The 25,321-nt window shown below is 37.3% G+C and overlaps 2 protein-coding genes across 2 annotated transcripts; one reads left to right on the forward strand and one right to left on the reverse strand.

The window, feature by feature from the left end:
* Positions 1 to 10,678: 10,678 nt before the first annotated feature.
* On the reverse strand, positions 10,679 to 12,253 carry LOC140885015 (uncharacterized). The gene is made up of 2 exons (XM_073291930.1): positions 12,130 to 12,253; positions 10,679 to 11,616 (listed from the first exon to the last, which is right to left on the reverse strand). The coding sequence occupies exon 2, from the start codon at positions 11,598 to 11,600 to the stop codon at positions 11,172 to 11,174; it is 429 nt and encodes a 142-aa protein (XP_073148031.1). The 5' UTR covers positions 11,601 to 11,616; positions 12,130 to 12,253; the 3' UTR covers positions 10,679 to 11,171.
* A 141-nt stretch (positions 12,254 to 12,394) lies between these two features.
* Positions 12,395 to 16,121, forward strand: LOC140880519 (ABC transporter F family member 1). Its single transcript, XM_073285038.1, has 6 exons — positions 12,395 to 12,504; positions 12,586 to 12,810; positions 13,666 to 13,739; positions 13,831 to 14,041; positions 14,126 to 14,360; positions 14,660 to 16,121. Exons 2-6 carry the CDS (start codon positions 12,586 to 12,588, stop codon positions 15,715 to 15,717), a joined length of 1,803 nt encoding a protein of 600 aa, XP_073141139.1. The 5' UTR covers positions 12,395 to 12,504; the 3' UTR covers positions 15,718 to 16,121.
* The last annotated feature ends 9,200 nt before the right edge of the window (positions 16,122 to 25,321 follow it).

Consider the following 25,321-nt stretch of genomic DNA (forward strand, 5'->3'; position numbering starts at 1 on the left):
AGACTCAAAGAAAGTTACAACGAGCATCCTTTGGCATGGTGGGATAGAAATCAACTCAAAGCCAGTCTTACTCTAAAGGAAGACAAAGAGTATGAATTCGTCAGATATAAGTCTATCCCGATGAACATAACAGATCAAAAGGATATGAGAATGATTATCAAGGAACATTTGGACCTTGGCTTAATCAAAGAAGGAGTTTCACCATATAGCAGCCCAGGTTTTTTGGTTAGAAATCATGGTGAAATAAAAAGAGGGAAACCCATGCTAGTTATTAACTACCAAGGTATTAATAAAATCCTGGAGTTTGATGGGTACTTCATACCGAGTAGAGAACACCTAATTAGCTGTATACGAAATGCTAGAGTGTTCTCAAAATTTGATTGTAAGTCTGGATTTTACCATATTCGAATGGAATAAGGCAGTAAGAAATTCACAGCCTTCTCTACTCCACAATGACACTATATTTGGGAAGTTATGCCTATGGGATTGGCTAATGCACCCCAGATATTTCAAAGAAAGATGAATAATTTTTTTAAAGATTATTTCAACATTATGTTTGTTTATATTGACGATATTCTGATAGCATCAAAAAACATAGACGAACACGTTAAACACTTAGAGATTTTCTCTAAAATTTGTAAACAAGAAGGACTGGTCTTATCTGAAAAGAAAGCAATCATAGCAACAAGGAAAATTGAATTCCTTGGTATTGAGATTGATAAAACTGAAATAATTCTGCAACCCCATATTGTGGAAAAGGTAAAGAATTTTTCAGATAAACTCAAAGACGTAAAACAACTCCAGAGTTTTTTTGGAGTACTTAATTTTGCAGGGATGTTCATTAACAACCTAGCAATGTACATAAATGTGTTCAGTCCTTTGTTAAAAAAGGATGCTAGGTTTATATGGACCGATGACCATACAAAAGGGGTAAACCAATTAAAAGAGCTATGTAAGAATCTCCCAAAAATGGCTATACCCTTAGATGAAGATGATCTGGTATTATTTACGGATGCCAATGAAGATTGGTGGGCAGCAGTCCTTACCAAGATCACTCCAGATGGGAAAATACCATGCAGATATTGTAGCGGTCTTTTTTCAGAATCAGAGGTCATCAGATGGCATATCAATGAAAAGGAATTTTATGCAGTTAAAAGGGCTTTTGAAAAATGACCATTATTTTTACTTGCTAAAAAATTCACTCTGAAGGTTGATAACACCCAGGTAAAAACTTTCCTAAGAAATAAAATTGAATCTAAACCTGAGAAAGCTAGGTTATTAAGATGGCAAGAATTATATCAAAATTATATTTTTGATATTGTTATTATTAAATCTCATGAAAATATTCTTGCAGATTTCTTAACAAGAGATGGAAGGCAGTGACGTGGATTCCATCATGAAAATGCAGAGGCATCTCAGGGAACACCTTGGATTGCTTCAAACCGAGTTCAACCAGTTATCCATTAATGCTGAAATGGCCGGCAGGTTACAACAAGCTGATCGGATCAAAGTATCTAATCGAATTACAGGATGTATGCAAGCTCAAACACAACTATGGGCTGCTATTCAAGGGCCAATTGTGAAAGCTATAGAGAAACCATTGGTTTCTCATAAACAAGATATGATAAAACCATTGGTTTTACAAAAATAAGAAATACAACCACCGGTTGGGAAACAAGATGTTGAGGAACCTAAAACTCAAGAAACAAGTGCTAATATATCATCAGCTTTTGATGATCTAGATGAAGCAACAATTGATGAGGATTCCTCATCAAGTCAACCCTCCGTCTCTGGGGTAAAAGAGGAAGAGATCAATCTTAGGCCCAACACTGACAAGGGCAAATCTAAGATCGATACTAACCCAACTATTATTTCTCCATTTCAGGTTTATCAATAAAGGTGAGAGAAATTAAGTACAATAAGTGAAATTAACCCTAACACTTGTAGGGTTGATGTGGCAGGGATATATCCAAGGGTTTGGCTAAAAAACAATGTCAATCCTAAGGATGTAAAGCTTCGGTATGAATTTGGAGCCTTGGCCTCAGCTTATACAACGTCACCAAGTTTCCCGAAGATATCACAGTTACCGAAATGGATTCAGGAAGAAGTCCAAGAAACATGGGCAAATAACGACCATTTGTCCAAAGGAGATGTGCTTGAGTTATACTTTTTCAGTGCAGCTCCGGAACCAATAGTGAAAGGATCACACGAACCCTTTCATTTCATCAAGCTAAGGAGACCTGATATAAATAGTCACAAATTTATCAAGGATCCTAAAACTGAAGAAATACCCTTAGTGTCCACTTTCGGGGAAAATGAGATCTCAACCAGAAGGGCATGGGGTATTTGGGTCTGTCTTACTGAGATAGACAAAGTCAAGTTTCCATTTAAATTTTATCAGAATTCTGCGACTGGATCTTTTATGTTAAACACAATGACAGGGAAAACTACAGTTTATGCGGAAGAACTCTTTGAAAAGAAGAGAAATCTTTTGTGGAACAACAAGCTGCCGGGGAGTAAAGAAACTCGCCGAAAATTTTGTAACATGACTCATATTGGACGATGGTCAGAGAATATCTGCCCAGAATGCCCAAATCAGAAGGAGCCAAAATTTGGAAAAACCTTTAGACCCCGAACGGATCGAAAAAATTTTTCCGAGACAAGCAAAGATGGACAAGGACCACTGAAGATGCGTTTTCACAGGGGCCTACTTCAAAAGCAAAAGATGCCCCGACTACAATAAAGCAAACATGTGAGGAGAATAAAGTCAAAAGAAAGTGGGAGGCATGTGATTCCTCCACTAGTAAAAGATGTCATCAATAATGACATAAAGAATACAAGACAGCTGCCTCCTCCACTAGTAAAAGATGTCATCAATAATGACATAAAAAAATACAAGACGGCTGTAAGATTCCCTGAAGTTTCTCGGTGAAACGAGTGGAAACTCAGCTATAAATACAAGCGTTCAAGGAAACTGAAGATATCGATCATTCCCTTCAGTTTTCTTACAAATAAATTGTTGTAATATTTCTCTCTCTTTGTACTAAGTTTTCTTTTTATGTATTTCAAGAACAAGGCTACTATGAGTAGCTAAACAAGTTGTCTTCTCCTCTTCAAAGCAGTTGATTTATGTAATAATATTATGTCTGAATAATTTCTTTAAAATCTCTTGTTCTTTCATGCTCATATTTTATAATTAAATTTATATATCATACGCCTTAAGGTAGAAAACGAATTAAGGCTGTGCTGGGTGTCGTTGAAGGAGCTTGTGCAGAAACCATCTGTTGCGACTGCGTGGTTGGAGTGTGAGGAGCACTTCGTAAAACTCGGCAGGTATGACCCGACAACATTTTGGTCAAAGAGGTATTTGAATTTAATTCATCTTACGGAAGCATGTTGGATCCTAATCCAGGGTATATCGGCTGGAAACCTTGCGTAACCGATAGTCTTGCATGACCGGGATTGGTTCGATAGGTTTAACAAAGCCACGTACAAAGGATTAGTTACTAAATAATATTTAATTCAAAAATAGGGACCACTGAGGAGTTGAAATAAAGAAAATTATGGTTAGAGAGTTAAGATAAAGTTTGAAGGGTTGGTAGGGATTTTTTAATCATTTACCCAAAGAATAATGATCCTTTCAAAAAAAAATAATAATAATGATAGGTGGGGTATATATATAATATTATGTTCATTGAAGTCGGTCTGCTCTCCTTGATATTTCCTATATACATATATTAATTAATTAATAGTACAGTCATTGTGAAAGTTGCGGTTGACTGATTTATACTCAAAACATTTTAAGTTTGCTTGATATCTTAAATATTAGATATTTTTCTCTTCAAAAAAAATAAATATTAGATATTTTATGAAACTAGGGTTGAGTTTTGTATTCTAAAAATAAACAAATTGTGTGTGATTTTAATTATTATACAAAAATGTGTACATAAGAAATATTTTTCAATATGAGTTAATGAAAATAAAACATTCTCTTGAAATTTAATTTGAAATATAAAATAACAATTCAAATAATTTTTTATACATATATGCACACACACATATATATAAATTCGTAAAACCATCTCACAAAAAACCTATTAAAGTGAGAAATACCATGCTCCGGTGGTAATTTACATAATTAAAAATCAAAAATATAAATTAATACAACATACTTAGCTTTATATTTTTCAAATTCTGAAAATACCCTTCTTGACCCTAGTTTTATTAAATTTAGAGAAATATAGTATGATAAACATTCGAATAAAAATTTAGAGGAAAAATGTATCACTCTCCTAATTTTTTTTTAAAGGACTCTAATATAATTTTATTTTATATAAAAACTTATTACAAGTTGAAGTAGCAAAAAAATTGATATTACTCGATTGGAGAGAATCTGGGTAATTTGTGGAGATCTGGATAGTCGGATTAATACTCGAACTGTTTCAAATACCGAACTTCATGGGTTGTCACTGCATCACAAAGCAAAGTGAGTGGCGTCGGGGGTTGCCCAACGAAGACACTCCGACGCTCAAGTCAGTATTTGCTCAATAAAAGTTCTAGAGAACTAGAACATGTGAATATTGACCGCGTACCTTAAGAATGAGAGTTGAGCTATTTATAGATAGTCAGAGAGTTTCATGGGCTTGAGCCTCTTATGAACTTTTAGGAATTTATGGGTCTTGATAAAGTGTTCAAATAAATAAATAAATAATATGGGACCCAAATAGATTGAGTAATAACCCATCATAAGCCCCTCACTCTCGGGCATGTTGCATGCTTCGGGATGACCGAGAGTAGAAAATTTTGAGATACCGTTATGGAGTAATTGTAGTAGGAATGTGTTGCAATTGAATCAAAGATAATAGGAAGCAAAGTCCTGGTTGAATTGAAATTGATGGATTCACAGTCCTATCGAATAATTATCATAGAATTGCAGTAGGATTGTGGTGTAATAGGATATAAATCAAAATTCTGTCAGAATAATAATTGTAGAAACTCAGCAGAACTCTAGTTGGATTACCATTATAAATTCAACACCGTAGTGTTTTCATCACAACTTACTAACTCAATATTGTTTCTGAATTTTTTATTGCAGTATTCGTGTGTTGGAAAATTAATAGACCAAAGATAGTAGGAGTAATCCACATGGCAGGTAAAAAATTTTCCTTTCGCACGTAGCTTTAATTTTGATAGTAGATGAATAATATTCACTCTCCTATCTCTTGGAACCTCTCCCAACGTTTTTTGTACTATGTGTATCTATTTATGTAAATCCCAATCTATCATATCTCCACCATCACCAAGGATCATCGACGTACAGCTAAATCGAAGACGACGGTGTTGACCGGCTATGGATGTGATAGGAGAAAGGAGATGCGGCAGCTCTCGGAGATCGACTTCCAACCATGGAGCATCCACTATCGGTGGATGCGTCCAGATCTGGCTCGATCGATGCTGGTCGAGGAGGGTGGTTGGCGGCGCGATGAAAAGGTGGCGATGGGCTCCCGTCGATATACAACCATGGAGTAGCTTTCAAGCTATCCTGATCTGGTTCGACGGAGGTGGCATCGTTCGTGGCGTTACAAGGAATTCATCGCCGCTTCGTCGCCGAGCCATTGCTGTCGCGCTATCATCTGCGCCGTACCACGACCATCATCGCGCCGCAACTACGGCGCTTAGATCGAGCCAGGAAATGGAGCATCCACCGGCGGTGGATGTTCCATGCTAGAAGTCGACTCCGGGCATTATTTTTTCTCCATCGCACAGAAATATTCATGATTTTACCTATTTTTAATGTTGAATAAGGGAAAATTGTATTCTAGTTCAATAATTTTGTCACTTTGCAATGTGCTCGTCTATGTTATCAAGTTTCAGTTTTATGTAGGGGTGTCAATTCGGGTGGGTCAGGTTGACGAAAATAACTCTAAAAAATTTGGATGGGTTGGGTTGACATTTTCCCAACCCACCTAAAAGGTGGGCTGTCCCGCTTCGCCCCGCCTAATGGTGGGTTGCGGGTTGATCGTCAAATTACACGTAGGCCCGTTAGATTGGCCCGCCCCGCCCCGCCCTGCCTAATGGTGGGTTGCGACGGGTTGTGGATCGGCCCGCCCCACTAGCCCATTTATCTTTAGTTTCACATCAGCGTCACACTGAAAAAATGACCAAAATCACCAACAAAATATAAAAATGACATGCTAAAACTGAAATTTAACATTTCAAAAGGACTAAAATCGCTTTTAATTAACTTGACTTCACCGTTCAAACGGACTCTAAGCATGATCACTACTTTATTATAACTTGTAGCCCGCCATAGCGAGTCCCACACTAGACTACCCCATAGAATTTTTTTTTGTCAAAGATATGCACAATAATGCTTTCTGAGGACCTTAGCTTATCCTTTTTCATGTGTGGTGAGAAGTTTAGTTTTTTATGTGATGAAGTTACTGAAATTGATTCTTGTAGGTCCCCAAATCTTCTACCCACTCCGAATTTTATACAGTATATATTGCATCTGTAATTCGATTAATTTAAAAATTTATTAAAAAGAACCTATTATTTTTAAGAATGTGTTTAGATTTTTTTCTATAAAAAAAAGCATACATAGTATATATTTTTAATTATTTCGCTGAGAAGTACAAGGAGGCACCTTTATGGGGATTTTTTTTTTCTTGGTTGAGAATTTTATGGGTCACTTTCTATGATGATATGAAAGTGAAGATTTATCCCACCGACAAATCAAATGTTGTCAAATTTAATACCGACAAATGTTGTTAAAATTTATTAATAAGTATTTTCTTAATAAGAGGGGCCTATTATATTACCGATCTTCTCCAGGTCACGACATTGTGTTGTAATGGTTTTTTTTTTTTTTTTTTTGACAAACGTGTTGTAATGGTTTTAATACAATGAAATGATAACTTGTGTGATGTGACATTGTTCATCCGAGTGTGCGTCCGAAATATGTTGTTTTTACTTTTTATATTCCTTGATTTTTGTTACCTACCTATTGGATCTCCACCAAACACAATAAAATATAGCTCGCCTCCTTTCTTATTATTAACAAATTTTTTTTTATAGATATGCGAAAGCCTTGAACGAATTGTGTTGAATAAGGTGACACCAGACACAACCCGTAATTACTACTACTGGTTGTATTGTTGGGTTCTTGAGTTGACTCATCAGCCAAACCAAGTGTTAACCAGCGTTTTAAAAGACGTCGTTTAGGTCTGTTTAAATGCTAGATCGTTGTCCATGGTCTCAATTTTTAGATCTCATTTAAGCGTTTATGTGGTGAGTGACCGTCCACCTACCACCTTTTAAATTGGTATTAACGGAGATGTCACGTCGATATTCATAAGATAATATCATCAATAATTGTGTATTTAGTTTATATTTCAATTCATGAGTGATGATTTAGTTCAACATACCTTAAAGATATTATCATAATATGAGATCTAACAACTCATAATTTACCATGTCAATCCTATAATATTAATTATATATGTGTATTGAGACGTGGATTCTTGAATGAATGATTTGGTATTACCCATAAGTGATATTAAAATTGATAATGCTGATATGATGCAAAATATAGGTCATTACATTAGATCTTGTTTGAGCGTTACGACAGGAGCGCGCATAACTTTATTATAAATCCAATTACAATTATTGACTCAAAACACATGAGATTCTTGTTTGATGCTCTATATATAAATGGGAAAATAAAATTATTAAAACAAATATTAGATTCGTTTTATATCTTAAAGATACATTGAACTAAACCCTAACTTAGGGCTGTAAACGAGCCGAATCGAGCCGAACTATAGCAAAATTTTAGTATTTGAATTCGAGCTCGAGTTCGAATTGAGATATTCGAAGATCGGCTCGAAGCGCGAATTTTTTTTTATTTTCGGCTCGAGTTCGATTCGATAGAGAGTTCGAGTTCGAGTTCGAGTTCGAGTTCGAGTCGAATATATTATATAATATTTATATAATATTATCTATATATAATATAATATTATAAATAATATATAATATATTTTATATAATATATTATATATGTATATTATATAAAGGTTCGTGAGCCAGCTTGCGAACTTTGAACAGAGGATTTTAGGCTCAAGTTCGGCTCCTATAATAGTTCGAGTTCGGCTCGAATTCGAAAAATTCGAATCCGAATCGAATATCTTTTCGAGCCGGCTCGGCTAGTTTACAGCGCTACCCTAACTGGGTATATCTATACTTATTGGTAAAGTATGAGTAGGAGTGTCAAAAATGAACCAAACCCGTCAATCCGACACGAGTCGATCGAAAATATCGGGTTATGATTAGGAGTTTTGGGTTCGGATCGAATCGGATTGCCCCGAAAACTAACCCGAAAAAATTAATCGAGTTTGGGTTGGGTTGGGTCAACCCGGATTGACCCGAGATGACCCAAAATTTATTATTATTTAATATAAAATTAAGAAAAATTTGTTACATTTTTATATGTTGTATATTTGAAAAAAATTATTGTATATTGATATAATATATTTTCGTCATTTAATGTTTATTTTGTACAAATTTGATTTTTTAAAATATTTTTTTTATTTTTTGTAGTAAGTATAATTTAAATTTTCTACAACTAGACTTTCAAATTTAAATTATATATAAGCTTAGATTTTGTTATTACGTGTTTAAATTAAATATTATTATTATTATTGTGTGTTTTAAATTTTATTTAATTATTTTTTTAAAAATAAAAATAAATAAATAAAATAAAATCGGGTTGGTTCGGGTAGACCGGGTTAGTCGGGTTGGCCATTTTCGGGTTGAGACATTAAAAAAATCGACACCCGACCCAAACCCACCCGAATTGACACCCCTAACTGTATGAGGGTGTTAAATAAGATGAATTAGTAATGCGTTATTTGAATCTAATGTATGTTTGCTCGTTATATTTATGAGATTATATTTTGAATTATTTTATTAATTTTAAATGTTTCACAAGCTTGCTCATTATATTTTAAAAAATCATTGTAGAAACCATGAATATACATGCTTATATGTTGCATTTATGTGACATGATACATGTTTTATTACTTTATTTATATATATATATATATATATATATATATATATATATATAAATGATTAATAATGTTGTAAAATTTTTACATTTATAATATGAGCCTTGTTTCTTTGAAATTTTTTGGTAAAAAACTTACTCTCATGATTTTAATTTGGTTTCTCAAGTCTTGAGTATACACACGAAATCTATTTGTTTTAGATTAATTTTAAATATTGCAAGCTTGTGTGATACAAATGTATACAAAAAAAAATGAGAATTTTCATGATTGAGCTAGAACTAAAAATCGTAATACTTAAATAATGAAAATTTAATTTTTTTTAGTTTTGATCAATTATTCAATGCTTGATCAAAATAAATTATGTGGATTGGAAAAAAAAATTAAATCGTATTTATTGTCATTTGTCATATTACACTAAAGTCTAAATTCATAAAATTATCAAATGAGTTTAAAATATATTTTATATAAATTTTTTTAAAATATAATTTATTATATTAAGTTCAAGTCTCCCTAACTCTAATGCCTGGATCCGTCCCTGTCAGCATATATAATGTTGAGCATGTATCTCATTCAAGATAGCCATTCTAGTAAGGCTACTCGGTCCTACATTTTTTTTAAAATATGATTTGACCCTAGGAGCTACCGTTACGATGGAGAACGAAACTACGGTGATCTAAACAAATGTGTGCGATAAGAAGCGGATTGGACCACAGATGATACTACTTACTCATGACGTCTAACCTGAGCAGGATTGACTAAGTTGACTCAGTTGCCTAGTCATATCACTTTCATGTATCATATCGGTTTGCATATTCACACTCTACGTATCGTGTGTTACTCGCTCACATCCTTGATTTTATGTTGGATACCCCATTCGACAGGACAAGTCTTGGGTTGAACAAGACAGAAAACTCGAGGTAGAGTTAGGAGTGGTGCCAGTGAACGTCTGTTGAGGTTCTTCCGTTTAGTTCCGTGTGTTTATCTGTGAGATTTTTCACCTACAATTTTCAATTTTTGTTGTACAAGTTGATACATGTTTTCATTCGTTGTTTTCCGGTTGTATTCCGTTAGAATTGTTTTGAGATGTTTGATTTGATTTTAATTTCCACAAGTTAATTTATCTGATTTAAGTTTATCGCATTAAATTAACTACATGCTTAAATTCTCACCGATAAATGATTCAAGTCCGATCATTACAAACCACGACTCCTCCCACGATCTTCTCCTCGGTACTGCCAGCTATCAAACACATTTAAATCATTTTGATTGATTGGTTTTCTCATATTGGGTAACACATCTTCTAGAACTTGGGCCAAATTATTTGGGCTTAGGTTAAATGTTTGACATCATCTTTCAATCACTCCCAGTTAACGGATGTGCTTATTGCTACCGCACCTTGGTCGGTCCGTGACCACTGGATGTCGAAGGATCCCCACCGTGCCTACGACTTTCTACCCCAACCCCAACCCCAACCCCAACCCCAACCCCAACTTCCTCTTGGTCTTTTCTTTTAAAAATAAAAATAAAAATAAAAATAAAATTTTAAGCTGACAATAAAATTCGAACAAAGAGAATGTCTTGTGAAGGCTGAGGCAAAATATTTTTTGTGGGTAATTTCTCCTACATTTCATCATTGGAGAGTGACATTCTTTAAGGTCTAACAGACGCCAAACATGGGGTTCCGCATACAATTTAATCCCAACCATCCACAAAACAACAATCTTCATTACAAGACTTTATATTAACCATTCCTCAAGTACTAACTATCATCTAATCGGATTCAGTCAAGAAGATCGCACCGCTACACCGATACACGTTTCAAGTTCACAGAAAGTTCCCTAAGAAAACGTCAGCAAATTAAGGCGGAGAAATGAAACTCCTGCCAAATTTTATCCATGCTGACGGATTGGAACCCCATACCTAGCCACTTGATAAAATGAATCCACGGACAAGATTGGCTCCTCGGTCCAATTCAAAACTCCGGTTCGCTCATAATTCCAATTTTGTACATTAAAGTGGCAATAGGAGTTTCCAGTGTATACGACATCATCCAATAAGGATACACTAAGACAAGGCACAATGCTTACAAAGGGCATTAAAACCTCACCTTCTTTCATCCATAAACTCATTTTCGGCATGATATCCATATCCAGAAGCAAGATTACTGCTACTGGTATTATCATCTTCAAGAATTACTTTGACTCCATTATTCTTCAAGGCATTTACTACTGCCCAGATTTTCGTGCTGTTCTTGAACCCTTTCTTTTCGATCTCCTTCTTCACAGATACATGGATTCCTCGTCCTTGGCCATGCTCAAGGCCCTCTACTCTAAGTCTCATAGCTAAAACTTCTCCCACAACTGTTGCTGCCTTTGCATTGCAAGACCGGCCACATTCGAGAGTGTTTTTTAGAGCGTGTTCAACTGTCGATGCTGTCACAACTATTCGCCCGTTGTTCCTATCCACAACATTTGCAGTAATGTACTTTAATGATATGAACAGTCTCAGCACATATCTCTTCAGCACAGTCATACTTCGAAAATTCGATCTGCATTAGAGATATGGTGATTAATATCTCAGATCTCACAGCAACTATCATTCTGATACATTAGATAGCCACAGGCCCACAACTCATTCAAGAAATCTCCACCAAAACTCTTAAAATTCAAAGCAAAAGGCAAATGCATCAATTTTACAAGAGTGAGAACCAACAAAACTTCATCTAATACCAATGTTATTGACATTTTATAAGGGCAGACCAATGGACAGATACATAGTCTACCATTTTTCCCATCATCAAATGAAAATAGACTTATCAATTTCAGGCTCTCAATGTGAAAATAGAACTCAAATGAATCCCTGATGTCTGAAAACACCAAAAAGACTGGCACTTTTGAACAAACAGTTCACCAATCATTCCTCAAATCGTGCAATTTCAGGAAAATTTTACTAAATCACATCTAACAAAATTTCCCAATTACAACAATTAAAAAAAAGGCAAAACCCATAAAAGAAACGGAAAATTCGAAATGTTAAGGAAGATAAAAGTTATAAAAAATACCTCTTCGCGAGAATTTGATTCAGCGCAACGTGTAATCAGAAGATTAAGCTGAAAAAGAAGAGTAGCGGTGGTTTTAGAAAGAGCCGGAATCGGAAAATGGATAGCTAGGCTTTTATGGGCTTCCAAAACGGGCCTGAATTGTCTACAGATGGCCCAACTCTGATATGGAACATATTTGGGCCAATGCTTTGGTAATTCGCCACGTGTTTGACCTCCTGAAACTTGCTATAAATACTGGGTGTCCAGCTCTTTCTGCCCAAACCCTCATTCTCGGAGTTCTAATAGCATACGTTTCAGCTTATCTCAGGAGACACGTAGCCCTAGATCTCCCCGTAATTTCTCCTTGTCCCCAACACCGACTTCCAATCCTTCAAGGTACGTTTGAATCTCAATTTTGTAATCGAAATTCTTTTGCTGGAACTTTTGATTTTTATTTGGTGGATGATGTTTGTGTAGATGGTGTCGGATGCGAGCAAGAAGAAGGCGGCTCAGAAGAAAGCTGCGGCGGCCGCCAAGAGAGGAGGAAAGGCGACGGCGGCGGCGGCCTCATCCAAGGCGGCAAGTTCGGTTGAGAATGGAAGCAACGGGGACAGTTTGGCGAATGGAGTTGACGCGCTTATGATATCTGATCGGACGTGTACCGGAGTTCTTTGCTCGCATCCGTTGTCCAGAGATATTCGGGTGAGCTTTTGGATCCGTTAGTATAGGGCTTGGATAATATAGGTGCCGTTCGTTTGTGCTGATTCATGTTTTTAAGTAATCGCATTGAATTAATTGATCAATTGTGTGGGGTCTATCTATTTGAATGGTTAAGTGAAAGCGGATTTATCTTAGTTTTTTAATGAGAAGGAAAATTCAGATAATTCATTATTAGTTTATGTTTGTCAATTGTTGCTATGCAAGTCTATGTCATGAAGATGATACTTGGAAGCGTTCTACAAGTTAATGGAGTAGATATGGTTAGGTAACCATAAAACGTTGAAAACGACTAAATGTGTTTTTGCTAATTTATATCTGGTTTCCTCACTTAAATCTAATGAGCTTGAGTTGGTCGGAGACTTTTCTGGTCTTCGTTTCTTGCGGAACTGATAGTTTGTTTTATGGTTATCAGTACAAGATTGACCTTTTTTTTAAATAAAGGTTTTAATCTATATTTTTCATTAAATTGTTTGGATCGGTTCCATGAATTTTGAAAACCTGGCCCCTAAAGTTTTAGCAATAAATTTGTAACCAGGAAAATACTCTTATAGTCCACTATTTCATTTATGGTGGCATTATTATGATATTTTGTGTTAGACAGTGAGTAATGACTACAACGAGGAGTTCCTTACTGGGCCATCCTTGACTAACCCATTGAACTTGTCAAATTTCTGAGTAAGAGATGATTTGTGGAGTTTGAAAGAACATTCCTCGTTCTTTCTGTCTCTTATAACTAAGCAAATGTTATCACGCAAGTATCTGGTCGTTGTCCAGAAAATTCAAATCGTCCGTGTGACACGCTTTTGTGATCATCCTTAATTGAATTTTGTTTTGTAGATAGAATCTCTCTCTCTCACTTTCCACGGGCATGATCTCATAGTTGATACTGAATTGGAACTGAATTATGGAAGGTATGCGGTGACTTCTTAACCTCTACGAATATTTTTGCCATTAATTTCTGATGCCATTTAATTCTACCTTCTCTTATACTTTCTTGTCCAGACGTTACGGTCTCCTTGGGCTAAATGGATGTGGAAAGTCTACCCTTCTTTCTTCAATAGGTTGTCGAGAGCTTCCCATTCCGGAACACATGGATATTTTTCACCTTAGCAGAGAGATTGAAGCTTCTGATATGTCTGCGCTTGAGGCTGTTATAAACTGCGATGAGGAGAGGTTAAAATTGGAGAAAGAGGCTGAAGCGCTGGCTGGTCAGGTATAAGATGGTTAGATTTAAGAGCAAATGTATCCTGTAAAATGGACCATCGATAGACTGCTTATGTGTTTGATTTGATTGTAGGAGGATGGTGGTGGAGAACAACTTGATCGCATTTATGAACGTTTGGAAGCTCTCGATGCAGCAACTGCTGAGAAGCGTGCTGCTGAGATTTTGTTTGGTCTTGGTTTCAACAAGAAGATGCAAGAAAAGAAAACACGCGACTTCTCTGGTGGTTGGAGGATGAGGATTGCTCTAGCACGAGCTCTTTTTATGATGCCTACCATACTACTGCTTGATGAACCAACAAATCATCTTGGTGAGATTAGACATCATTGTTGTTTGCAACACTTAATATGATTTCTGATCTTCTATGAACTCTAATGTAATGGTCCACTTTGCTTATTTGAAATAATGACCCAAGTAGTCTTATCGAGACATCACGTATCATTTATGCACAAACTTTCCTGAGATTTTTGTGTAGTTCATTTAATTTAAAGCGGATGTGGAAAGGGGAAAGAGTTCATTCTGCATGTTTGTGTGGCAAAGTCATTAAAATTTGAAGTAAGCGTGTTCGCTTATCATTATCATAGCCTTGACCAACTTTTTAAATTGCAGACCTAGAAGCTTGTGTTTGGTTGGAAGAGACATTGAAGAAATTCGATCGAATTCTGGTTGTGGTCTCACATTCCCAGGATTTTCTGAATGGAGTCTGCACCAACATCATCCACATGCAGAGTAAGAAACTGAAGCTCTACACTGGCAACTTTGATCAATATGTTCAGACCCGTGCTGAGCTTGAAGAGAACCAGATGAAACAGTATAAGTGGGAGCAGGAGCAGATATCTTCTATGAAGGAATACATTGCACGCTTTGGACATGGCTCAGCTAAACTTGCACGTCAGGCTCAGAGCAAGGAGAAAACTTTGGCAAAGATGGAGCGAGGTGGACTCACTGAGAAGGTAGCCAGGGACAAAGTTCTAGTTTTCAGATTTACTGATGTGGGAAAGCTACCTCCTCCTGTTCTACAATTCGTGGAAGTTACATTTGGCTACACCCCTGATAATCTTATCTACAAGAACATAGATTTCGGTGTAGACCTTGATTCAAGAATAGCACTGGTGGGACCCAATGGGGCAGGGAAGAGTACCCTGCTGAAGTTGATGACTGGGGATCTAGTTCCTCTCGATGGCATGGTTCGGCGCCACAACCATTTGAAAATTGCCCAGTTCCATCAACATTTGGCCGAGAAGCTTGACATGGAAATGTCTGCTCTCCTGTTCATGATGAGAGAGTACCCTGGAAATGAGGAAGAGAAGATGAGGGCTGCAGTGGGGAGATTTGGTCTTACAGGTAAAGCTCAAATTATGCCTATGAAAAACTTGTCTGACGGACAAAGAAGTCGTGTCATCTTTGCGTGGCTAGCTTGGAGACAACCACATATGTTATTGTTGGATGAGCCGACTAACCATTTAGATATTGAGACTATTGACTCACTGGCTGAGGCTTTAAACGAATGGGACGGTGGTATGGTTCTTGTAAGCCATGATTTTAGGCTTATAAACCAGGTGGCTCATGAGATATGGGTGTGTGAGAACCAGTCTGTGACTCGGTGGGAGGGTGACATCATACAATTTAAGGAGCATTTGAAGAAAAAGGCAGGGTTGTCTGACTGAACAGGATTTGCAGTCATGGTGCCCCTCCTAGTCGGCGAAGAGCTTAGCAATTTTGATCTAGCGGGGTATTGTGACTCTCCGAGGACTGGTCTTGCCTCAAGCAATGACGCCTCGAGTTCTTTGTGCTACTATAAGTTGAGTCAGCTATTATCATAATTTGTATCTGGTCATGCTATTTATGGTTTTGCCTGCGATTCTTGATCTTGGTTAGGGGGGCGGGGTTGGCAGGCCTCTCCATCGATATTCTTTTTTGAAACGGAGGGTATGCCCCCACATATATTTGCTTATGCAGTACTCCCGATTATTATCACGATATGACTGCTTTGTGATGTTTGTATTCTTTAATATAATTCTTGTGCCACAGACACTGGTGGAATGCAAATATTAAAGAAGTTACTTTTTCTCGTGTGAGGTTTGATGCGATGTTGGTTAAGCTTTTGTTGTTTGATATATGCTTGTGCCACGGTTTTGTCGAATTGTCTTAGTTGGTGTTTGGATGATAGGAGTATAAATTCATAGATTTCAAGCATGTTAGAAATCCAAATTTGTTTGTAGAAAAGAAAATCATAATCTTGTAAATATGGATTTCTGGCTCATTTAGTAATATTTTTATACAATGTAAACAAGCATTTCGTTGCTAATAAAAAAACCAAAATCAAACTTCATATCCCCAAGTACAAGTTTAGATTGTGTTCAGATTAACAGCATGGTCAAAATGACGATCAACGCAAACTTTTGTAGAAAGAGGAGTCCGATATAAGAAAACACAATTACCACACCCAGGCATGCACCATAAGAGTAATGTCATTCCCACACACATACACACACACACACACACACACACCCTCATTACCATCACCGTTGTTCAATCAGGTTGTGTTATAAAGATGTACTTCGAATTCTGAATAACTGTTGCGTGTTTTTTCGCTCGCAAGCGCACGATGTCAAATTATAATATAGGAATTAAGTCCAAGTCGATCCCACGGAGAATGAATAAATGATATTATATCAAATATTTGCAACTAATAAAATCCTAATTCTATGTAGAGCTACAAAAATGGTTTGATTTTTATAAAACTAAAATTTGCAAGAAACAAAACTAAATAACCACGAGTTCACGAGAGAAAAATTCAATAAGCGATGAATGCTAGAGGTTCGACTTCACTTAACTGTCCACCACAAATTATTTCTAATAATTGTTCAATTATCAATTCTTTTAGTTTACTAGCCAAGAATCCCCTATTATTTTCTACTACCTCTCTCGAGTGTCAAGCAGAATTTCGTATTCAATAGCAAACTCAATATGTCTATCTAAGTTTAACTATTAAATCCGGTAAATGGCACGAGAATTCTTCTAAAGACTTCTATGGAGTTATATGCCTCTCGAACAATATAAACACCAAAGATGTATTTTTCTATGTCATATTCAAATTCTCATCTGTCGAGTGATAGATTCTAAATCAATTATCATTCAATCTATGACCAGTAAATTGAAAGCATTAAAATCAGGAAAACACAAATAAACTGTGCGAAGAATTCAAATATATAAATCAAAATATCTTAATCATGGTTTCCAGTCAAGATCCGTCTACCTCTAGACTAAAAAATTAGTTCATAACAAATTCAAAGATCAAACAAAACTTGTTCTTCAAATAATCTATCAAACTAAAAAAATAGAGTTTAAAGGAAAACTAGAACGAAGTAAAATTAAGCTTTTCCGTCGCCGATTGCCGTCGTCTTCTGTCTTTGTATCAAATTCTCGAGCTCTTGTGCACTTCAAAACTCTCAATAGCCGTCTCTATGCTTTGAAAACTCTCTAAACCCTAGTATCCTCCAGAATAAGTTATAAAATCCCTTTTAAAACTCGATTAAAGACTTTCCATATTTTTGGAGACTGCGCAGCGCTGGAGCGCTCAAAAGATGGCGATGGGGCGCTCTGGACATGAATTTACGGGCGCTGGAGCACTGAAAAACTAGAGCTGGGGCGCTGAAATTTCGAATAAAATTCTTTTACTGAGCTACAGAGAAGCGCTGGAGCGCTCTCAATGCGGCGCTGGGGCGCTATGCCTTTTGTCCAATGCGCAGCAATCTTGACAAAAACATATCTTAATCCTAGCCGTCGGATCGAGCTGAAAATTTGACAGCAAGTTTAAAACATCCAAAACTTCAATTTGAACGGTGAAGATCGGATTTTGATGTCTGTAGAAGCTCCAGTAATTTTGTAAACTTTGCTGTCTATAATTCATCTTTCCGCTTCTTCTTGCTACTTTTCTTCAAATCCTTGCAACTCATAAAAACAACAACAAATATGCATAATATTCACTCGATACATCACAAAATCCAAGTCAAATCATATATAAATTAAGTGCATAAAATTCACTTATCAATAACACCGCAGCAACAATAGCAGCAACAACAATGAACAAGTCGAGGCGAGATAATCTCTCTATCCGCAAGACGAAATGGCCCGTTTAACAGTACTCAACGTTGGCGGCAACCTTTTCTAAGATACGACGGCTTTGGAAACGAGATATATCAGCACAGAAAATATCTTGAACTTCAGCAAACTAAAATAAGCAAAACTTTCTTTGAGAGAGATTGGAGAGAAATTCTTTGCAAAGAATCTAAAATTATACATATGTATGTATATATTATGACTCCAAAGAACACGTTTTACGGCATAAAGATGCAACTCATGACAGAAAAAGCCCAAACAGAGACGTACCTTTTCGAAACACAGACGGCGCGCTCGAGCGGCAATATTTTACCGCTCGAGCGGCCAAACTTCTGTCCCGTAGGTGAGGGCTGCGCTTGAGCGGTAATTTTTGTCAGCTCAGACACACACAATAAAATAATAATAAATATTATTTTAACTAAATTTTATTCAAAAAGAATAATTGAATCCCCGCCGCGCCGAGCCGGCCGGTTGCGCGCGTGTGTGTGTTAATTGCATCGACTAGCGTCTTGCCCCTTTATAAAACATACGGTGCCCTAAGAGCCAAATCCCATAATCCAAAGTTGGATTATATAAATTAAAAATTACATTGGATTTGTTCCAATATGGGACAAGTTTTTCTTTTTTTTCCTCCAATTCATTTCACCAAATTCAAAATTTTCCAACACATGGGACAAGCCTTTCAAGCCCATTTCTTTCTTCCTACAATTCATTCAACATTCTCCAACAATCCGCCACATAAATGAATTTGACATACGTTAGCATTCTCACTAGAAAGTCTTTATGAGTTATTGTTACATCAGGATAGGTAGCTTGTGGCTTTGAACCTACCTTAGCAATATACTACAGGATTTACTAGTTGCATAGTGACGCGATGAATTAGTCAACCATTTATGTAAATCAAGTCAATAGTATTTACATAACAATATTCTAACATATTTTGTTCTCACGTTGTGTTCCTTTCGGCCCTGGATCATATCTTAGATTCATAAGCGTTTCAATCAAAGCGGCCAATACTTTGCACTTATATAGGTGATCTCCTATCAAGAGTATCATGCGGTACTCTACCTTATAGGTATAGGAATCATTAAAAAAAACTTAAACTCACCACATTTTGCAGGTATGTTCTACTTGGATGATCTAGGAATGAGCGAGTAAAGATTTCAAGTACTCAAACTAATATTTATAACTTAGTTGTCCCATTGAACCTAGGTTTTGGGATCTCCAATTCTCAAGGTTGGGTTACCGTTATAAATATTTTATTTTGTGGATTTTATTCTCATTCCTCTTAGTAGTTTGTACATTTGATCTCTATTTATACTTTTAGTAAGCGGATCCGCAAGGTTTTCCTTTGACTTTACATAGTCAATCGAAATAACCCCATTCGAGATCAATTGTCTTATGGTATTGTGTCTCTGACGAATATGTCGAGACTTACCATTGTACATACTATTTTGTGTTCTTCCTATTGCTCACTGACTGTCACAATGAATAGTAATGAAAGACACCGGTTTATTCCAACAAGGAATATCTTCTAGAAAGTTTCGAAGCCATTCGGCTTCTTCTTCAGCTTTATCTAAAGCAATAAACTCGGATTCCATGGTCGACCGAGTTATATATGTTTGTTTAGAGTATCTCCATGACACCGCTCCTCCACCAATTGTGAACACATATCCACTAGTAGACTTGAAGTCTTTTGTGTCATAAATCCAATTTGCATCACAATATCCTTCTAGGACCGCAGGATATTTTGTACATTATTCCATAACTTGAAGCGTATTTAAAATATCCAAGCACTCTCATTAGTGCTTTCCAATGATCCTCACTTGGATTACTTGTGAACCGACTTAGCTTATTGACTGTATATGCAAGATCAGGACGGGTACAATTAGTTAAGTACATTAAACTTCCTATCACCCTTGCATATTCTACTTGTGAAATAGTTTCTCCTCTATTTTTGGCTAAATGTGTACCCAACTCCATAGGTGTTCTAGCCGTAGAACGATTTGTGGCATTAAATCGTTCGAGAACCTTTTCTACATAATGAGTTTGGGATAAAATAATTCCAGTAGATGTTCTAGAGACTTTAATCCCTAGAATAATATCACACAATCCCAAATCCTTCATGTCAAAATGTTGTCTCAACATTTTCTTTGTTTTCATAATCAATTCATGGTTGCTTCCCATGATTAGCATGTCATCTACATAAAGGCAAACAATTACATATGCATTTGTTGTACCTTTAATATAAACACATTTGTCACATTCATTGATTTTGAAACCATTTGACAACATTGCAGTGTCAAACTTTTGATGCCACTGTTTAGGTGCTTGTTTAAGTCCATACAATGACTTGACAAGTTTACACACCTTTTGTTCTTTCCCGGGTACAAAAAACTCTTTTGGTTGTTTTATATATATTTCTTCTTCCAACTCTCCATTAAAAAATGCAGTTTTAACATCCATTTGGTGAATCTCAAGATCATGCAATGCAGCAATAGCTATGAAAACACGAATGGATGTTATTCTAGAACTGGAGAGTAAGTATCGAAGAAATCATATCCTTCCTTTTGTCTAAGACCTTGAACCACTAGTCGAACTTTATATTTATCTATAGATCCATATTCTTTGCATTTCCTTTCAAGGATCCACTTGGATCCCAAAGGTTTACATCCCGGAGGAAGATCAACCAACTCCCATGTATGATTATGCATGATGAAATCTATTTCATTTTGTATGGCTTCCTTCCAAAAAGGAGCCTCAGGATTTGATAATGCTTCTTGAAGAGTTCTTGGTTCATTATCTAACATATATGTTAGAAAATCCGGATCAAAATACTTTTCAACTCTAGCTCGCTTGCTTCGTCTTGGTTCATCAATGTTTTGTGGAGTTTCAGTTATGTTTTCATGATTATCATCATAAGTCGCTTGTTCGAACTTATTTCTTTCTTTTCTTTACAAGGAAATATATCTTCAAAGAACACAACATTCCTTGACTCCATTATTGTGTCTTCTTTTACATCAGAAATTGCCGACTTATGCACTAAAAATCGATATGCACTACTATTGTATGCATAACCAATAAATACGCAGTCAACCGTTTTAGGCCCAATTTTTATTTGTTATGGTGTAACACCCTGTTTTTATCTTAAATGAGTTTATTTGAGTTAATCAAAGATTACAGAGTTCAAAAGCCGACTTGATTTTGATCAGGGTCCTTTTTGCAAATTTTGAAAATTTCAGGGACTAAAACGCAAATATCAATTTTATTAGATATTTATATGGATTTTGACTCATTCCAACCTCACTTCATCTCCTCCATCACGTCTCCCTCCTCCATTGAAGCAAGAAACGTTTCTTCAAGCTTTGGAATTCTTCGATTTTGTCGATCCGTCCGTTGGAATTTATTTCTGAAGGCAGATTAGCGATCACTGCAGCGAGGGCTCCGTTATACCGTAAGTTTTTCTACGATCAGATACATTCTAGTTTTTGGATGTTGTTAGAATCGTTCGAGATTCGAGTATATTGTTCTTGGCAGAGTTCTGATCGTTTATTATCTGTCAGTTTTGAAATAGAGCGACGTTCGGAATTGTTATGATTTTTGGAAGCTATTTTCAAAAGTTTGAGTTTTGAGATTGGTTGGGTTTGAGATTTTGTTGTTGTATTAGCATTGAGTCGTATTGATATCGATATTGAACTGCTGTCTGCGTTTCCGATTTGATCATTTATAGTCGTTATGCCGCCGGTTTGAGTTTTGAGGATTTTGAACCGTGTTTGAGTTGTAGAACTTTGGGCATTGGGTTTGTTCGTTGTTGTTGATCATTTTTTGTTCTCCGTACAGATTCGTTTGGAGTTGTCGAGACAGAGAAGCAGCAGTCGATCGTCTAGAGTTTGACGAAGAATCGGTAAAGGGATTACCTTGAGCCGATATTGTTGTTAGGTTGTATAGTTCTGATATAACCTTTTTATTGTAGCTTATCCAGAGTTGGAACTACTTGCATTGAAAGGTAAAAGCAGTCATCGTTAGCGGGATAGCATACTCAGGACAGTTGGTTCTCGAGTTTCCCTTAAAATCACATATTGCATCAATATTGTTCTAGCATGTGGAACTGTATTTTGTTGATTGATTGAGATTGATTATGTGGCTTACGTTTTATGTTTCTGTGATTCATTCATCTTGAGCCAACTTTGATTTCAGCGGGCAGAACAACCCTTTTTTTTTAGACGTTTGGGAGCAATAATCTGAGTGGCCTAGGCCGTAGCCGTCTCGCCTAGTGCTAGTAAACTCATTATAGTTGTTCAAAGTCTAGAGGAGTGGGATACGTGGCACCACCTCGATTGGGAGAGTCGGTGAGTCATCACGTGATCTCATCCTCGGGATCCCAAAATCACCGCAGCAATTCCTCGTTTATCAGATTTGATATCCCAATTTAAAGACATGCATTTCATTACGTTGATATTGTTTACGTGTTGTCTTGAAAGCATGTTTACTGATTTCATTACTTGTTATGTTGCTTTTACTGGGAGTATCTTTCTCACCGGTTTATCCGATTGTTGCTTTGTTTTGTATGTATACTTGGAAACAGGTGGGGCAGGATCAAGTCAGAGGAGGCTTGGCTAGCTTCGAGGGCAAGTGTAGAAGTGAGACTCGATTTAGAAGTCGTGTCAGCATGTCTACTTAGTTATGTTGGAACATGTTTAGATATCGAACTTGGATTTGGTGGTTGTCTTGCTTATGTTTAGAACTGGTTATGTGTTGTATTCGGCTTGTATTAGCTAGCACCGACGCATGTTCTATTTTGTTTAACATTTGGACAACTCCCTTTAGCTCCTGTATTGGTTGTTGCTGGTGTTGTTGTACCAATGCACGATATTGTTGTTGGGACTTTGTTTGTTTCCGTCTCCCGAGCTTTATATATGTTTTGTGAATTTTTCATACCTGGAGCAGCCAGGGCGACGCGCCCGCGCAGCTTAGCGCGCGCCCGAGCGGCCTAAGCCACTTCTCGGGCAGAGCGTCATGCGCGCCCGCGCCTCGGGAGGGCGTGCCCGCGCATGAGCCAGGGTGTCGTGCGCGCCCGCGCCGAGTGAGGCGCGCCCTTCGCTGCACTTTTAAAAAAAAAAAAAAAATTTGTTCATGGCTTTTCTTACTTGCTTGCTAGTTACTCCATACTTATATGTTTAGAACCGAGGTCTCACATTAAGTGATATCAGAGAGTTAAGATTCTTGGTTGAACTAGAGTGAGCGGGGTAGTTCGAGTCCGCATGTATTGGCTCCTCGCATGTGTTTGAGTTCTTTAATTGTTAGCATGCTTTATTATTTAAGAATTAATTGAATTACATGATGTTGTGATTTAATTTATAAAGCATGAACTACTTGAGATATAACTATTTTTGTTATCGACGGGTATCCGGTATTCCAAGCGGTTGTAAGGGCACCGAATTGTAGCGATTGAGATATCTTGTGTCCTAACCTTTGATTATCAGATGGATCCTCGTCGAGTGATAAACAGAAACCCACCGCCAGTTATTCCTGCGACTGAGCAAGCTAGTACTGAAGTTGATCAGTTGGATGCTACAGCGACTCCTATGGAAACCTTGCTGAAGAGGTTTCAGTATTTTAATCCGCCTTTGTTGATGGGTACTGAGAATCCAGTTGACTGTGAGAGTTGGTTGGATGACATTGATCAGCTGTTCGATTCCCTGGATTATACAGATGACCGCCGAACCAGGTTAGTCATTCATCAGCTGCGTGGTGTTGCAAAGAACTGGTGGATCATGACCAAGAGATCCATGGAGAACAGAGGTACAGTTGTCGATTGGTCTCTTTTCAAAACTGAGTTTTATAAGCGGTTTTTCCCTGTTTCGTACCGAAAGGACAAGGGAGCCGAGTTTGCCAATCTGAGGCAAGGGAATCTGAACATTGAGGAGTGCGTAGCCAAGTTTGACAGCTTGTTGCATTTTGCCCCGCACATTGCCGACAGTGAAGAAGCCAAAGCTGATCAGTTTATCAACGGCTTGAATCCCGACATATTCACGTTGGTGAACACTGCTAGGCCAGATAACTTTGCGGATGCCATGAATCACGCAAAGGGAGCGAAAGCAAGCTTGTGGAGGCAGAGAGGTAATCAGATGGTGTCTCAGCAACAGAGGCAGTTTCAGAACAAACCATCTCAGCATTAGAATCAGCCACCTCAGTTTCAGAACCAACAGCAGAGGTACGAAGGTGGAAACAGTGGGGGAAACAGAAGGGATCAGTACAAAGCAAGGGGGAAACAGTTCAAGAGGCAGGGGAACAGTTCTTCTAGTTCCAGTGGTTCCAAAAATTTTGGTTCAGGACAGAGTTCTGGATCTTCATCCTTGTACTGCAGCAAGTGTGGGGGGAGACACTCACCGGATCAATGCGTGGGAGTCTTCGGAAACTGCAACACTTGTCAGCAACCGGGACACTTTTCTAAGGTGTGCCCTCAGCGTAACGGAGATCGAGCTCAGAGTGGAAGTTCATCTCGACCTACAGCTCAGCCTGAGAGGCAGTCTTCTGCAGTGCACTCTTTCCAGCCTCAGCAGCAGAACTGACAGGGAGGTAACTCTAGTGCGAACCAGCCTCCAAGACAATAAGCACGAGTCTTTGCTTTGACAGAGGATCAGGCTCAAGCAGCACCTAATGATGTTATAGCAGGTAACTGTTCGATTTTCGGTTATTCTGCTCATGTTTTGATAGATACAGGTGCTTCCCATTCCTTTATCTCTGAGAAATTTGTGTTATTGCATGCTTTGCCTACTGAGTTGTTACCTACTGTAGTAGCTGTTACTTCACCTTTGGGTGAAGGAATTGTTTCTGTCAGAATAGTCAGGAACTGTGAACTTTGTTTTGAGGGGAATCTGTTAGAGTTCGACTGTATTGTTGTAGTAGCCCGGTTCCATTTTACAAGATTAGGTGATTTTAAACATGTTAGAAAATGACATATAATTTTAAAAGTGTCAAAACATGTTTAAGGAGTCCTTATTTGGTTAAAATAAGTGGAAAATCAGATCAAAACATCCGAAAATGGTAGGGTAGGTCCCGGGTGTCCAAAACCAGTTCGGAAGCACCCGGAAACAATTCGGAAGAAGCGGTTCGATCGGAGCTTCCGATCCCCGTTCGGAGCTTCCG

Source organism: Henckelia pumila, chromosome 2 (assembly GCF_033568475.1).
Source record: "Henckelia pumila isolate YLH828 chromosome 2, ASM3356847v2, whole genome shotgun sequence".
In the NCBI taxonomy this organism is placed as follows: Eukaryota; Viridiplantae; Streptophyta; class Magnoliopsida; order Lamiales; family Gesneriaceae; genus Henckelia; species Henckelia pumila.

Excerpts from the sequence above, each read along its gene's own strand:
- LOC140885015 (XM_073291930.1), bottom strand. The coding sequence starts at position 11,600 with ATGACTGTGCTGAAGAGATATGTGCTGAGACTGTTCATATCATTAAAG.
- LOC140880519 (XM_073285038.1), top strand. The coding sequence starts at position 12,586 with ATGGTGTCGGATGCGAGCAAGAAGAAGGCGGCTCAGAAGAAAGCTGCG. Across the intron at positions 12,811-13,665 it reads CGTTGTCCAGAGATATTCGG|ATAGAATCTCTCTCTCTCAC; the intron begins GTGAGCTTTTGG and ends TTTGTTTTGTAG. Across the intron at positions 14,361-14,659 it reads TGAACCAACAAATCATCTTG|ACCTAGAAGCTTGTGTTTGG; the intron begins GTGAGATTAGAC and ends TTTAAATTGCAG.